The sequence below is a fragment of the Sus scrofa genome, chromosome 2, assembly GCF_000003025.6.
Source record: "Sus scrofa isolate TJ Tabasco breed Duroc chromosome 2, Sscrofa11.1, whole genome shotgun sequence".
NCBI lineage: Eukaryota > Metazoa > Chordata > Mammalia > Artiodactyla > Suidae > Sus > Sus scrofa.
Window position 1 is genome coordinate 134,622,369 of NC_010444.4, and position 14,205 is coordinate 134,636,573.

At 41.0% G+C, this 14,205-nt stretch overlaps 1 protein-coding gene across 4 annotated transcripts in view; it reads left to right on the forward strand.

Annotated features, from left to right (window-relative positions):
* SLC22A4 (solute carrier family 22 member 4) overlaps positions 1-14,205 on the forward strand; it is a 46,561-nt gene that overhangs the window by 27,526 nt on the left and 4,830 nt on the right. For 3 of the 4 annotated variants that reach the window (XR_001307198.2, XM_021077199.1, XM_005661640.3), the window contains 5 exons: positions 2,366-2,492; positions 8,099-8,199; positions 9,823-10,037; positions 11,246-11,428; positions 14,068-14,203. Coding sequence is in view for 3 of the 4 variants with exons in the window: in XM_021077199.1 (XP_020932858.1) it covers positions 2,366-2,492; positions 8,099-8,199; positions 9,823-10,037; positions 11,246-11,428; positions 14,068-14,203 (762 nt within the window). In the remaining variant the exon portion in view is untranslated. The remainder of the gene's footprint in view (positions 1-2,365; positions 2,493-8,098; positions 8,200-9,822; positions 10,038-11,245; positions 11,429-14,067; positions 14,204-14,205) is intronic. The other variant, NM_001145752.1, reaches the window with a different exon arrangement.

The following is a 14,205-nucleotide window of genomic DNA, read 5'->3' on the forward strand; positions in this document are numbered from 1 at the left end:
ATGATTTTTAACAATCCATGTTCTCTGGCTCTAGCTGTCATTTTGGCATAAGAGACCAATACTTTTAAACCATGTTATAATCTTGCTGTACAGCAGAAATTGACAGAACAATGTAAGTCAACTATAACAGAAAAAATAAAAACCTAAAAGAAAAGAAAATATGTTAGAATCAAGCTTATTACTGTATGATTCTATCATAGAGAGAGAAAGAGAACAAAAATAGAAGGGCCCTGACTGATTTTAATTTGTGGGGCTTGGATCTTAGCTTCAGAACTAAATATCAGAGCAGGGAACAACTCAGATATGTCAGCCCTTTGAGTCTTTAGCACAGAAGGTCCATGCCACAAGGGGGCTGCCTTACTCTTGCCCTGAGGAGGGATCTTCCTCTGTTGTCCATGGGTTGGTGAGTGCCCCTGGCTGTGGGCACACTGTACCAGGGACAGGACTGCCCCAGAGAGAGGAGAGCCCGGGGCCAGGACAAATAAGCTGAGGGCTCGTCCTGAAAGTTTAAAAACAGCATCATCATTTTTCTAGAAAAACAAAATAGCTTCTCTTGAACATCTTGTCCTCGAGAATGGGACTTTCTGAAGTGATGCCCATCTGTCCAGGCGGGCTGGGATAATGTGGGGAGTGCTTCAGGCTATCGTGATCTCTGCTGCCTACTCAACATGTGATACAGGCTCTCCAGCAACACCTTCCCCCTGTTCAGTTTGAATTAAATTCACAGAGGGACTATAGAGTACAACCTCCACCAACTTGAAATGATCAGCTAGACTTAATTCTTCATGCACCAAAAAACCACGGCAATTCAAAAGGGAAGAGCACAGCAGTCCTAAGTACAGTGAGCTGGGAATGGGAGCCTATCCAGGTGGTTTGGGGATGTTTTATGTCCCACATTCCTTTTTATAAGGCTTGGCGGTAAGGCCACAGGCATGAATGAAGTATGTGTGTGTGAGTGGGGACAGGGCCCATAGATGCAACCTGGGGAAAGCTTTGCAATGCCTAGCTAAGTAAACATTAGAAATCTGAGGCCAGTGATGGCCCTCAAAGCCCATAGTAAGAAAGGTAGGATATTTCTAAGAACCACCTGGTTGGAAAAAGATACCTCTCGCAAGTAGAACTGCCCATACCATGTATAGTGACTGTGGGATAAGGCCTCTTACTTTTTACTAATGCAGTCGCCACTGGCCACATGCAACTATTTAAATTAAAGTTAAATAAGAGTAAATAAAATTTAAAATTAGTTTCTTCAGTCACACTAGTCACACCGGCTCAGGAGCCACACGTGGTTAGTGGCTGCTGTATTGTACAGCACAGCTCTAATTATGGAAGGTCAGTAGCCTAACGTCATCACAGCTGCTACAGGGACCACCAAGGCTATATTCAGGAATGAAAACTGGGTTCACTTTTCAACTCATATGCTTGTAGTAGGCTGGGGATGGAAGCCGGGGGTTGGCCGTTTTGTATGTTGTGTTTTGCTCTGAGATAATTCCTAGTGAGGCTTTGGAGGGGCCTATTAATTATAGGAGGACTCTGTCTGCTACATATAGTTTATTTTCCAGGATAACTAAGTACTGACAAATAGGTAAGGAAAGCAAGAGCTGGCAGAAGAATGGCTAAACAATTCTGAAAAATAAACATCAGGAAAGAATGGAAAAATTAAAGTATGATTAAAGATAAATAGAAATAGAAAAAATATAAACAAGAAAGAAATCACCTGTGTTTAAGCATCAGTTAAAAATGTAGATAGACTGTATAATAAAAAATATGTTTCTAGACATTAAAAAATATGACCACATAGGCTATCTCCCCAAAATTGGTTTGGGTACTCACTGAACTGGGACTCTGTTGAAAGCCACGGGGACAGCCCACAAGAGGGTGTCGGTGCGTTCACTTCCTCCTCTGACTACAAGAAAAGCTCAAGGAACACAGATGCCATTTTTGACTCAGTAAACTTGCGAGCATCACCAGATGGGGCACCAGGGGTTCTCCTAGGGATGGATATACTAAAAAGATATTAGATTCTATTTCTTTCATGAGCCACATGGGATATGAAGTTTTAATGGCATTCTCCAGCTGCCCTGGCTTAAGTATGCCCCCAGTTAATGCTAACCCCGTAGAGCCTGGCTCTGGCTTCAAATACAACTGATGATCCATCTTATGATTTGATGAGAACTTTGCCCCTTGAAGGTGTTTTTATTTATTCCTACAATCAATGGAAATCTTAGGAGGCCTCCCCTCTGATGTTCTTTAAAAAGACAAACTAGAATTGTACAAAACAAAAATTATTGTGGGGAAACTTAGAGTTGATAGTACCAAACTCGGCTACTGTGAAAAATTATAAACCATTCCAAATGAATTTTAGGTTTATTCCTGAATCTCCCCGGTGGCTGATATCTCAGAGAAGATTTAGAGAGGCTGAAGAGATCATCCAAAGAGCTGCAAAAATGAACAATGTAGCTGCCCCAGTGGTGATTTTTGATCCTGTGGAGGTAAGCATTTGCAAATGTTTCCTCTTGAGATCAGCTATGTGTTCTTGATTATGGAATCAGAAATTTTTTTTTTTTTTTTTTTTGTCTTTTTAGCTATTTCTTGGGCCGCTCCCGCGGCATATGGAGGTTCCCAGGCTAGGGGTCAAATCGGAGCTGTAGCCACCGGCCTACGCCAGAGCCACAGCAACGCAGGATCTGAGCTGCGTCTGCAACCTACACCACAGCTCACGGTAACGCTGGATCGTTAACCCACTGAGCAAGGGCAGGGATCAAACCCGCAACCTCATGGTTCCTAGTCGGATTTGTTAACCACTGCGCCATGACAGGAGCTCCTGGAATCAGAAATTTTTTTTGTCTTTTGTCTTTTTAGGGCCCTACCCACAGCATATGGAGGTTTCCAGACTAGGGGTCTAATCAGAGCTGTAGCCTCTGGCCTACGCCACAGTCACAGCAACGCAAGATCTGAGCCGCATCTGCGACTTACACCACAGCTCATGGCAACGCCGGATCCTTAATCCACTGAGCAAGGCCAAGGATCGAACCCACAACCTCATGGTTCCTAGTCAGATTCATTTCCCCTGTACCATGATGGGAACTCCCAGAATTTAATTTGGTTCAGTAGGTTTTGGGTGCTTACTATGTACCAGGCACTGTTCAAGGCCTTAGAGACGCAATGATGATGAAGTTCTGAGATAAAACCCACCTCAAAGGGCTATGGCCCAATTAAGTGCAATAATATATGTAAACTGCTTAACACACAGCAAGTGTTGATTAAATATTAGTTTCCTTCACTTTTGCAAGTTTATCTCCAACTTTTTATTGGTCTTGCTCCATATCATTGATGCAGCTACATACTGGTGAATTTCAAATGTCCAGATTAAGTGGGAAAAATGTGTTTAAGGGGTATTCCACCCATGGGTTCCCACACCGTATCCTGAATCTCACCAAAGCCTGCTGAGGAAGCTGTACATGTCCTCAGTCTCGCTAAGTCACATGTATAACTTTAAGGCCTGAGATCAGAGGCTGGAGGATTCACCCCAGGAAAACCACAAGGAAAAACTGATATTCAATGGCTGGAGGATTCACCCCAGGAGACCACAAGGAAAAACTGATATTCAATGGAAGCAGACATGCTTCCTGACAGTCAGTGAGGACTCACAGTGCCCTTGGCCATGCCTCATGCCAGCTCCTAAAGAAAAGAAGGAAAATTAGATACAGTTCCTATGCATAAGAAGCACAGAATATAACCAACAGTGTCAAGAGGATTAGATGGAAGATAAATGATGACCAAGAGGTGGGCACTGAGCCAGCAGAGAAACAGAGCAGCAGAATGACTCAGGGCTGAAGAGGCAGGTCCAAGCCAGGGGGGACATTTAGAAGGATGGAGAGGATGGCGCAGGGCACTTCTGGGTAAGAAAAGGGTAGGGGACTACTTAGGACACCCCAAGAAAACTATATGCTTGCCCCGTGCTCACATCTGTACTTCTGGCTGCCCTGGAAAGGACTCCGCAGGGTGGCAGGCGTGCCAGTGCTCTACCTTGAGGGCTTCCTCCATCCCTGGCCTTTGTGACCTTTGACAGAAGCAGATACCCTGGAGGTGGCTGGAGCGCCTAAACTCTCAGAGGAAGCCAGGACAAATATGTCTATCCTTTGCTTTTCAGATTAAGAATTCTCTTCTCAGCCTTGGTCACGTTAACTGGATGCAAAAGTAACACTGGGAGTGTCTCGCACTTCTGCATCTCAGGGTTGTGTTGGATGTTTGTTGATATTTAATGGATATGTGGTCTGACTCCTGTTTTGAGGAACTTACTGTCTAGTAAACCAGGAACAGAAGTACATAGTTAAGGACAAATAAGAATAAAGTCCAGTGTCAAAACGCAAGCTTCTGACAGCACCTGGTTTCCTCCTGCCATGAGGCACATGGAGCCTTAACCGAAAAAGCCCAAGAAGGGAAAGGGAGCTAGTGCTTTCCTGAGGCGAGTCATCTCCCCTGCTCACCTCCCAGGTAGGGTCCTCTATAGGAGGACCTGCAGAGCCCTGTGCCAACAAATGCAGCCCGCTCAGAATGATAATGGAGAGGCTACCAGATGCCAGGCACAGTGTTCAGCTCATTTGATGCTCGTGCCATAACTAGTAGGTACTACTACAGGCCCATTTTTTTTAGGAGAGAAAACTGAGACACAGTTCTTTTTAAATGAGTTCTTTGCCCAGGATCACACAGCTAGAAGTCTTACTTGGTCTCTCTGGTGCCAAAGTACATGCTCTTAACTGCGCTTTCTCATGTCATGTTAGGTGCAGTGGCATTAACGTGGACAGGAAAAAATATAGAGTTAGTATCATCTTAGAATGTGAACTTGGGCTTCTTGAGCTTCCCTTCTGAAGGTGCTGCTTCAGAAGTGCCTGGTCCAAAGGCATTTTGGTTGCTCCATACAAGTCAGGGACAAGCAATGGATACAAGGATGCTCTTATCCTGAGGTTTCCAAACTTGACTGATTATCACTATCACCCAAAGAACTTAAAAAATACAGATTCCCAGGCCTCTGGGCCCCAGGAGAGATTCCGATTAAGTGGGCCCAAGGTGGGACTTGGCAGCTGCATTTTCACAAGAGCTCTGTGGAAGCACCAAGTGTTAGCATAGGCCTAACCCACAGGTCCCATCTGTGCCTGGCATCACTCCCAGAACCTTTCAGGAGGGCTGCTGTTCCCAGTAGTTTTTGCAGGGCCTTTCTTTGTTGTGATAACAGGGTTATACAGCCAGGGGCATGTTCCAGAACTGCACACTCCACGTAGTGTAGAAGCAAAAAGATGGCTATGAGCTGCGTGAGGAGGTGTCTGATTGTTCTCAGGATGCTAATATTGGAGAAGCAACTGCTACGAGGGCAGGTCTGACACTTTTACTTCCTTCAAAGCAGTAAATCCTTCCTTAGCCTCTAACTGAACACACACCATAGGGCCATGGAGTCACTGTCCTCTGTACAATGAGATTCTCCACCCAGAGCCTTGTAAATTTGAGTTTCCAAGTCTTTTTTTTATTGAAATACAGCTGATTTACAATATTGTGTTAGCTTCAGGTATACAGGAAAGTGATTCAGTTATGTATATTTTTCTGACTATTTTCCATTCGAGGTTATTTCAAGTATAGAATATAGTTCCCTGTGCTACACAGTAAATCCTTATTGCCTATCTACTTTCTTTTTTTTTTTTTTTTTTTTTTTTTTGTCTTTTTCAGGGCCGTACCCACAGCATATGGAGGTTCCTAAGCTAGGGGTCGAATCGGAGCTATAGCTGCCAGCCTACGCCACAGCCACAGCAACGCCAGATCTGAACCGCATCTGCGACCTACACCACAGCTCATGGCAAGGCTGGATCCTTAATCCACTGAGTGAGGCTAGGGATGGAACCCACAACCTCATGGTTTCTAGTCGGATTCGTTTCCGCTGCACCACGACAGGAACTCCACCTATCTACTTTCTATATAGTAGTTTATATGTTAATCCCATATTCCTAATTTTCCCCTCCCCCTCTTCCTTTCCCCTTTGGTAACCATCCGTTTGTTTTCTATGCCTGTGAATCTGTTTCTGTTTTGTATATAGATTTATTTGTATTAATTTTTGATTCTACATGTAAGTCATATGACATATTTGTCTTTGTCTGATTTACTGCATTAAGTATAATATTCTCTAGGTCCATCCATGTTTTCTGTAAATGGCAATAACTCATTCTTTCTTATTACTAAGTAATATTCCATTATATACATATACCACATCATCTTAAGCCAGTCCTCTGTTGATGGGCACTTGGGTTGTTTCAATTCTAATAAACTTAGTTATCCAATTCCTAATGTACGGCAAGTTAACAAGTAAATTAAAAATAAAGGAAGGGTGTTCCTGTCATGGTTCAGCAGTAATGAACCCGACTAGGATCTTTGTGGACGAGGGTTCGATCCCTGGCCTTGCTTAGTGGGTTAAAGATCTGGTGTTGCCAGAAGCTGTGGTGTAGTTGCAGACAAGGCTCAGATCCTGCGTTGCTGTGGCTAAGGCATAGGCGGCAGCTACAGCCCCGATTTGACCCTAGCCTGGGAACTTCTATATGCCAAGGGTGTGGCTCTAAAAAGACAAAAAAATTAAAAAGTTAAAAAAGTAAAGGAAGCCCATCAACAGCAATAAGAAATTGCCACCGGCCACTGACAGCTCACGTCTTTTCCTCAATGCTGCAGTAATTATGATAATAGTTAAAATGTAAAATGTATGGGGCATTTACTATGGTTCAAGTACTATGCTAAATTTATATATATGATCTCATTCAATCTTTTCAATTCATAATTATTACACCCATTTTACAGAGAGGATAAACAGTAACTTGCCCTAGGTTCCCTAGTTAACCCTGGTGTGTCCTGACATTGAGACACAACAAGAAAAGTAGAAAAAGCACATATGGACCACAAGGCAGTTTGGGGATATAAGGATCTACCCACTCAACAGGCCCTAAGGCTCAGTGTGATTAAGGTCACCCATAGTGACCATGAGTCAAGGCAAACTATGTCAGCACTCAGGCTTTACATATAAAGAGACAGTGAAGCCAAAGTTATTTATTTTATTTTATTTTGTTTTTATTCTTATGGCTGCACCTGAGGCATGTGGAAATTCCTGGGCTAGGGGTTGAATCAGAGCTATAGCTGCAGGGCTACACCACAGCCAGAGCCACACCCAGATCTGAGCCTCATCTGTGACCTATGCTCCAGTTTGCAGCAATGCTGGATCCTTAACCCACTCAGCGAGGCCAGGGGTGGAACCCACATCCTCACAGGTATTGTGTTGGATTCTTAACCTGCAAAGCTAAAACAGGAACTCCAATGTCATATATTTTATTTTATTTATTTTGTCTTTTTACGGTCACACTCACAGGATATGGGAGTTCTCCGGCTAGGGGCAGAATCAGGAACTGCGCCATGACAGGAACTCCCAATGTCATATATTTTAAAGGCTTCTGTTTAAAATGGGCCACAGGGAGTTCCTGTCATGGCGCAGTGGAAATGAATCCAACTAGGAACCATGAGGTTGCAGGTTCGATCCCTGGCCTCACTCAGTGGGTTGAGGATCTGGCATTATAGGTTGCAGACGTGGCTCAGATCTGGCATTGCTGTGGCTGTGGCATAGGCGGGCAGCTACAGCTCCGATTAGACCCCTAACCAGGGAACCTCCATATGCTGTGGGTGCAGCCCTAAAAAACAAACAAACAAAAAAGACAAAAAGACAATAAAATAAAATAAAATGGGCCATAAACATTTTTGGGGGCCACACCCTTGGCATGTAGAAGTTCCTAGGCCAGGAACTGAACCCAAGCCACAGCTGCAACCTGCATCATAGCTGCAGCAATGCTGGATCCTTAACCCACTGCCACAGGGGACCTTCCAGCCACAAACATTTTTAAATGTTAGAATAAGCATCATATATTTAGATGCCCTTATTCCCTGCAAATTCCAGACTTCTAAGCATGTTCAAAGTGAAGTGAGAGTCACAGGCATAAAAAGATATATGACAGTACCATCATAACTAAAGATACTTCTTTACTACCTCTTAATCTCATGGTTGTTTGCATTATTTTAGCAACAGGAGCTAAACCCCTTGAAACAGCAGAAAGTTTTCATTCTGGACCTGTTCAAGACTCGGAATATTGCCATAATAACCATTATGTTTTTGCTGCTATGGTAAGTAATAAGAGATCTGGAAATGCAATGTACAGCATGTAAATATACAGCTGATTTTCTTAATTCAAGGGACAATCAGGTCAAGGCCTGGGTCTTCCTGAGACAAAATGAAAATTTTATAATTCTACGTTATTTGAAAAGGTCTCAATTTAATCATGGAACTAGATACTGAAAAATATGTCACAGGGAACAATATTTAAGTCTTCTAAACTGTGACCATCAGAGAAAGAGTTCTGCCCCTCCTAAAGTTACTGGGATTAAGATGTCTCTGGTGCCTGTACCCAAGATACTAATTCAGCTCCTGCTTTCTGAAGCTGCAGTGGCAGTTAATCAGTGAGGTTAGAATAACCTGAATCCCCGTTGCCTGGACTGGAGTTTTAAGAAGATTTTTATAACTTGCTAATAGCAATCTACTGAGGGTTTTTAAGGCAGATGAATAATTAACTGACTTTATAGGCAATATTTAATAATGTACCTGCCAATAAATGAGGAAGAAGACAAAAAGAACATGTCTACCTTATGGTAGCAGCACAGAAAACAATAACAGAACTAGTACGTCCACACTGCAGCTAGTCTAATTTTAGAGCCATCCTGTATTGCAATTAGAAGAAGTCAGTGACAGAGTTTATGGCTCTGGATTAAGTATGTCCTGGGCACATGGTTTTCCTCACAGTAGACGTCTTTAGCTCTTACCTATCAGCAGGTATCATTGAACAGTGGCACTACTGAGCCAATAATAAACTAGTCACTAGTTTTATCTAAGCCACTCCTATTATCAAATGTGAAAATCAATAAGATCCCTAGAGCAATAATATACCACTTTTTGTTTTGTTTTGGATAGCCCTTGTGCCACCCAACCTAGAGTATGTATAAAAAGATCCAACAGTGTTCCTGAAAACATTTTTTCAGATGTCCTCTGCATTTCAGTCATGATGATAATACATGGATTTCTGCACAGAAGGGTTTGCATGGGGCAGCTTTTTTCCACAGGAAAACTTTTCCATGGAAATTAACTATAATGGCAGGATATATAGTGTGCGCTCTGTGATACCTTGAAGCATTATGGGACTTGAACTTTTTTCCCTCAAGTGAGTTTTATTAAATCAATTGAAATTTACTATAAGTGGATCCCACAGTATTATCTATGTATCTCCTTCTTCTTTTTTTTTTTAATAAGAATGCAATATGGAGCTTATTTTCACTAATGTGCCTAACATTCTTTCTTCAAATAATAGCTCAAGGGAATGAGAATGTACAAACTCTTCTAGCGACATCTGAAATTAATTAGACTAGGATATGTATTGTTGAATATTGGTATCTCTAGACTAGTGCTGTCCTAGTAGAATTTTCTTCAATAATGAGAATGTTTTACATCTTTATTGCCCATTATAGTAGCCACTAGCTACATGTAACCTAACAAGTGAAGTGTGGCTTGTGCTAAAGTGAGGATTGAAATTTCAAATTTTATTTAATTTTAATTTATTTACTTTTAAATAGTATGTAATGTGGCTAGTGGCTACTTGTAAGACAGCAAAAGCTATAAAATTTCTTGACCATCATGAAACTGTAATGTGACTCAAGCTATCCTTTTGTCCTTTTTGTCTTCTTTCTTTTGTCTTTCAGGATGCTAACCTCAGTGGGTTACTTTGCTCTGTCTCTCAACACTCCTAATTTACATGGTGATGCCTACCTGAACTGTTTCTTCTCTGCCTTGGTTGAAGTTCCGGCTTATGTTACAGCCTGGCTGCTACTTCGAACCCTGCCCAGGCGTTATGTCATAGCTGGAGTACTACTCTTGGGAGGAGGTGTGCTTCTCTTAATTCAATTGGTACCTGCAGGTAAGAAGTTATCCAATATTAATAGCTTACCGGAAAAGATCCACACTTGACTGGGCTAATTGTTAGTCACTCCTCCCTGTTCATGTAGCTTTTACATCATAAACCGTTCACAAGTCAGTTATACAAGTAATAGCTAAGTCTGCGATTTCCTATGTTCAAAATTACTCCCTTCAAACATGGAGAGGTAGCCATGGAGATTCAGAAATCACCACCTGACAAAGAAGAGTAATTCTCCTAGTCATCCCCTTCATAGAAACATTCACCTAAACCCTCAAACCTCTTTCTTTGAGTCATAATCCCGACTGCTAATTTCCTGGTACATTCAGACCTTCTTTCTGATGTGTACATTCAAGTGTTAAAAGTTGGTAGTACATGACAGTTCCGTTATAAGTTCAGTGATTTTTATGATCTGTCATCTTTTAAGTAGTTAGAGAACACATGAAAAGATATATGCTTCCCCTTTCCTCTTATGTCTTTCTCATATTGTTAAAAGGTTAAGTCAACATTATTTCTGATATACAGTATTATGCATAAAAATATATTTCTTGGGAGTTCCCGTCGTGGCGCAGTGGTTAACGAATCCGACTAGGAACCATGAGGTTGCGGGTTCGGTCCCTGCCCTTGCTCAGTGGGTTAACGATCCGGTGTTGCCGTGAGCTGTGGTGTAGGTTGCAGACGCGGCTCGGATCCCGCGTTGCTGTGGCTCTGGCATAGGCCAGTGGCAACAGCTCCAATTAGACCCCTAGCCTGGGAACCTCCATATGCCACGGGAGCGGCCCAAAGAAATAGCAAAAAAAAAAAAAAGACAAAAAAATAAATAAATAAATAAAATAAAAATAAAAATAAAAAATATATATTTCTTAAAATAATAAAAAGGATAAAAAGGTTTGTTTCTTCAATTCAAAGACTAAACTTACCTATATTAACATGTTAACAACTTGCTATGAAACTGTTGTAATAAATAAAAGTGGACAAAATCGCTGAATGCACAGATGATTTAGAATGACAGAAGAGCGAAGCTCAAATCAACCCTTCACTCTCCATCTTTATCTGTGTGCAATGAGGAAGACTTTGAAGAGCAAGTGTAATTTGGGGAACATCTTTATATTATAAAACATTCCCATAAAAGCAAAAAAGACAATATAAGCAACCATTATGAAAGTATCACTTCTAAAGGCACCTCTGTTGACACTAGGTCTCTTTTCCAGATTACAACTTCTTGTCCATTGGTCTGGCCATGATAGGAAAATTCGGGATCACCTCTGCCTTCTCCATGCTGTATGTCTTCACTGCAGAGCTCTACCCCACCCTGGTCAGGAACATGGCTGTGGGGCTCACATCTATGGCCTCCAGAATAGGCAGCATTGTTGCTCCCTACTTTGTTTACCTTGGTGAGATGCATCTTATCAGTCTACTCTTTTTAAAAATAAAAGTAACAGGTTTTCATTGTGAAAAATGCAAACAGCATAGAAAGTACTGGAAAAAGGACAAGTTCACCTCTACTCTTTCAGTTCCCCAAATCACAGTCCTCGAAGAAACTAATATTAATTGTTTGGTGAGTAGTGCTTCAGGCATTTTGTTTTTCGCAACACACACACACACACACACACACACACACACATTTTTTTTAAAACACACGAGGAGTTCCCTGGTGGCTCACAGAGTTAAGGATTCAGCCTTGTCAGTGGTGTGGCAAAGGTTCAATTCTTGGCCAGGCAACTTCCACATGCTGTAAGCACAGCCAAAAAAAACCACACAAACAAAATTATACAATAAATATTGCTTCACAACTTTTTTTAAACTAACATTGTATCAGAATATCTTTCCATATTGGTATATGTAGCTCTTTTACCTTCTTTTTAGTTAGTACACAGACTTCCAATGAATGTATATACATTATTTATTTAGGCTCATGGATGGACATTTTGGCCATTTCCAGGTTTCTGTTACTACAAATAACACTGCAATGAACATTCCTCTACACCCCACAGTCTTTGCATATTTAGATCCATGGACTGTTGGAGCAGTTTAAAGATTTCATAGATATCGCCAAATTGACCTCTAAATACTGTACCAATTTACAATCCAACTACATATATAGATATGCCTGTTTCTCCACATCTTCGCCAACAATGGGGATTATCTAATTTTTAATCATTGATAATCTGTTATGTGAAAAATTGACATCATTGTTGCTTTCATTTCTTTAATTATAAATGAGGTTGACAATTTTTTCATATATTTATTTATTTTTAAGAGATCTGACTGTTCATATCTTTTGCCCATCTTTCTAACAGTTTGTTCAACTTTGTATTTTTGATTTGGGGAGCTCTTTGTGACTGAAAAAATCAGCCCTTTGTATACATATTATAAATATCTTTCCTAATTTATCATTTCCATTCTGACTTTATGAATTTTTTCACCATGTAGGAAATTTTAGCTTTTATATAACTGAACTTATCAATCAGATGGGCTTTGGTGGGATGTTCAGTGGATGTTGGTTCTGGTATTTCAAGCCTAATCCTCCTCAACAGCTCTACTGGTGAGAGATGCAGACACAGGTCCTTATTCTTCCTGATCATTGATGGTTGCCTACTGGTTCAAACACACACACACACACATCCCCAAAGACATATATGATTTCTCAGAAAAGGTACACTCTACATCATTACAGAGACAGAAAAACATTTTCCTGCCTTAAACATACTCCACATAGCTGCCCTGAAGAACACCTGAGAAAGTACATTATTATATCCCTTTGATTTATATATATATATATATATAAATTATATATATATATAAATTTTAATGAAGTAAATAAAATAATTGATTTACAATATTGTATTTCTGCTGCACAGCAAAGTGATTCAGTTATATATTTTTTTCACATTCTTTTCCATTATCGTTTATCATAGGATATTGAACATAGTTCCCTGTGCTATACAGTAGGACTTTGTTAGTTATTTATCCTATGTGTAATAGTTCCTATCTTCCCTATACTTCTAAACCATGCTCATATGATCTAATGATGGACTACTGGTACATAGGAAATGGAGTACATATTCCATAATAGCAGCTCCTGTTGGTGACACAAAGGCCTCGGAGAAGCTTCAAGATTAATATTTTTTAATCAAAGAAGATTCTTTAGTGTGTTGTTCCTCTGCAATCTCTGTATGCAGAAGGGAAGCAAGATGAGGACCTGTCATTATTCTCCTATCTCCATCAGATAAAGAAGAGGTAGAGTGGTTCTTCCAAGACATATAAACCAAGATATAGAAATATTGTAAAACAAACAAACAAACCCACATTGCCTGACATTTATGGATTTAAATTGGATTAACTATATTACTTAGGTTTTTTAATGAGTCTAGGAGTTCCCACTGTGGCACAATGGGATTAGTGGCATTTTGGGAGCACTGGGATGCAAGTTTGATCCCCGGGCAGCGTTGCTGCAGCAGCAGCTGCAGCTTAGGTTGAAACTGCAGCTCAGATCTGATCCCTGCCCTGGGAATTCCATATGTCACAGGGCAGCCAAAAACGGAAAAAAAAAAATTTTTTTTAACAGTCTCACAGCTCTGTGGACCTAGCTTTCCACAACAGCCTACTGGTCTGGGCAAAAGCAAAGGTCATAGCAATCACAGCAACACATACCTGTCCCTGCACCATCCTGGTCAACCCCTCTCCCCTTGGTGTCTTCCTGTCCCTCATCTCCAATGATTTTCACCTTAAGAGGAGAACTTTGGTAGGCAAAGATTTATCAGAGGAATACGTATCACACATGGTTAAGCAGTAGCTTAGAGAAAACTAGTTGACATGAAAGACCTTATGATAATGTGAATGATTATAGAAATTTAGATGCAATGACACCTGCCAAACAGAAACTGTGGTATTTTGCACACTTTTTTTCTTCTGTAAATATTCATGTTTAAAACTCCTTTCAAACAGTGTTTGGTACCTTTACAAAATGATTCTTAAGAGCATCTGGAGGTTCCCGTATCTAATTGATGTTCTCATGTCCCATGCCTCACAGGTGCTTACAACAGAGTTCTGCCCTACATCCTCATGGGCAGCCTGACTGTCCTGATTGGAATCATCACCCTTTTTTTACCTGAAAGTTTTGGAATGACTCTACCAGAGACCTTAGGCCAGATGCAGAAAGTGAAAGGGT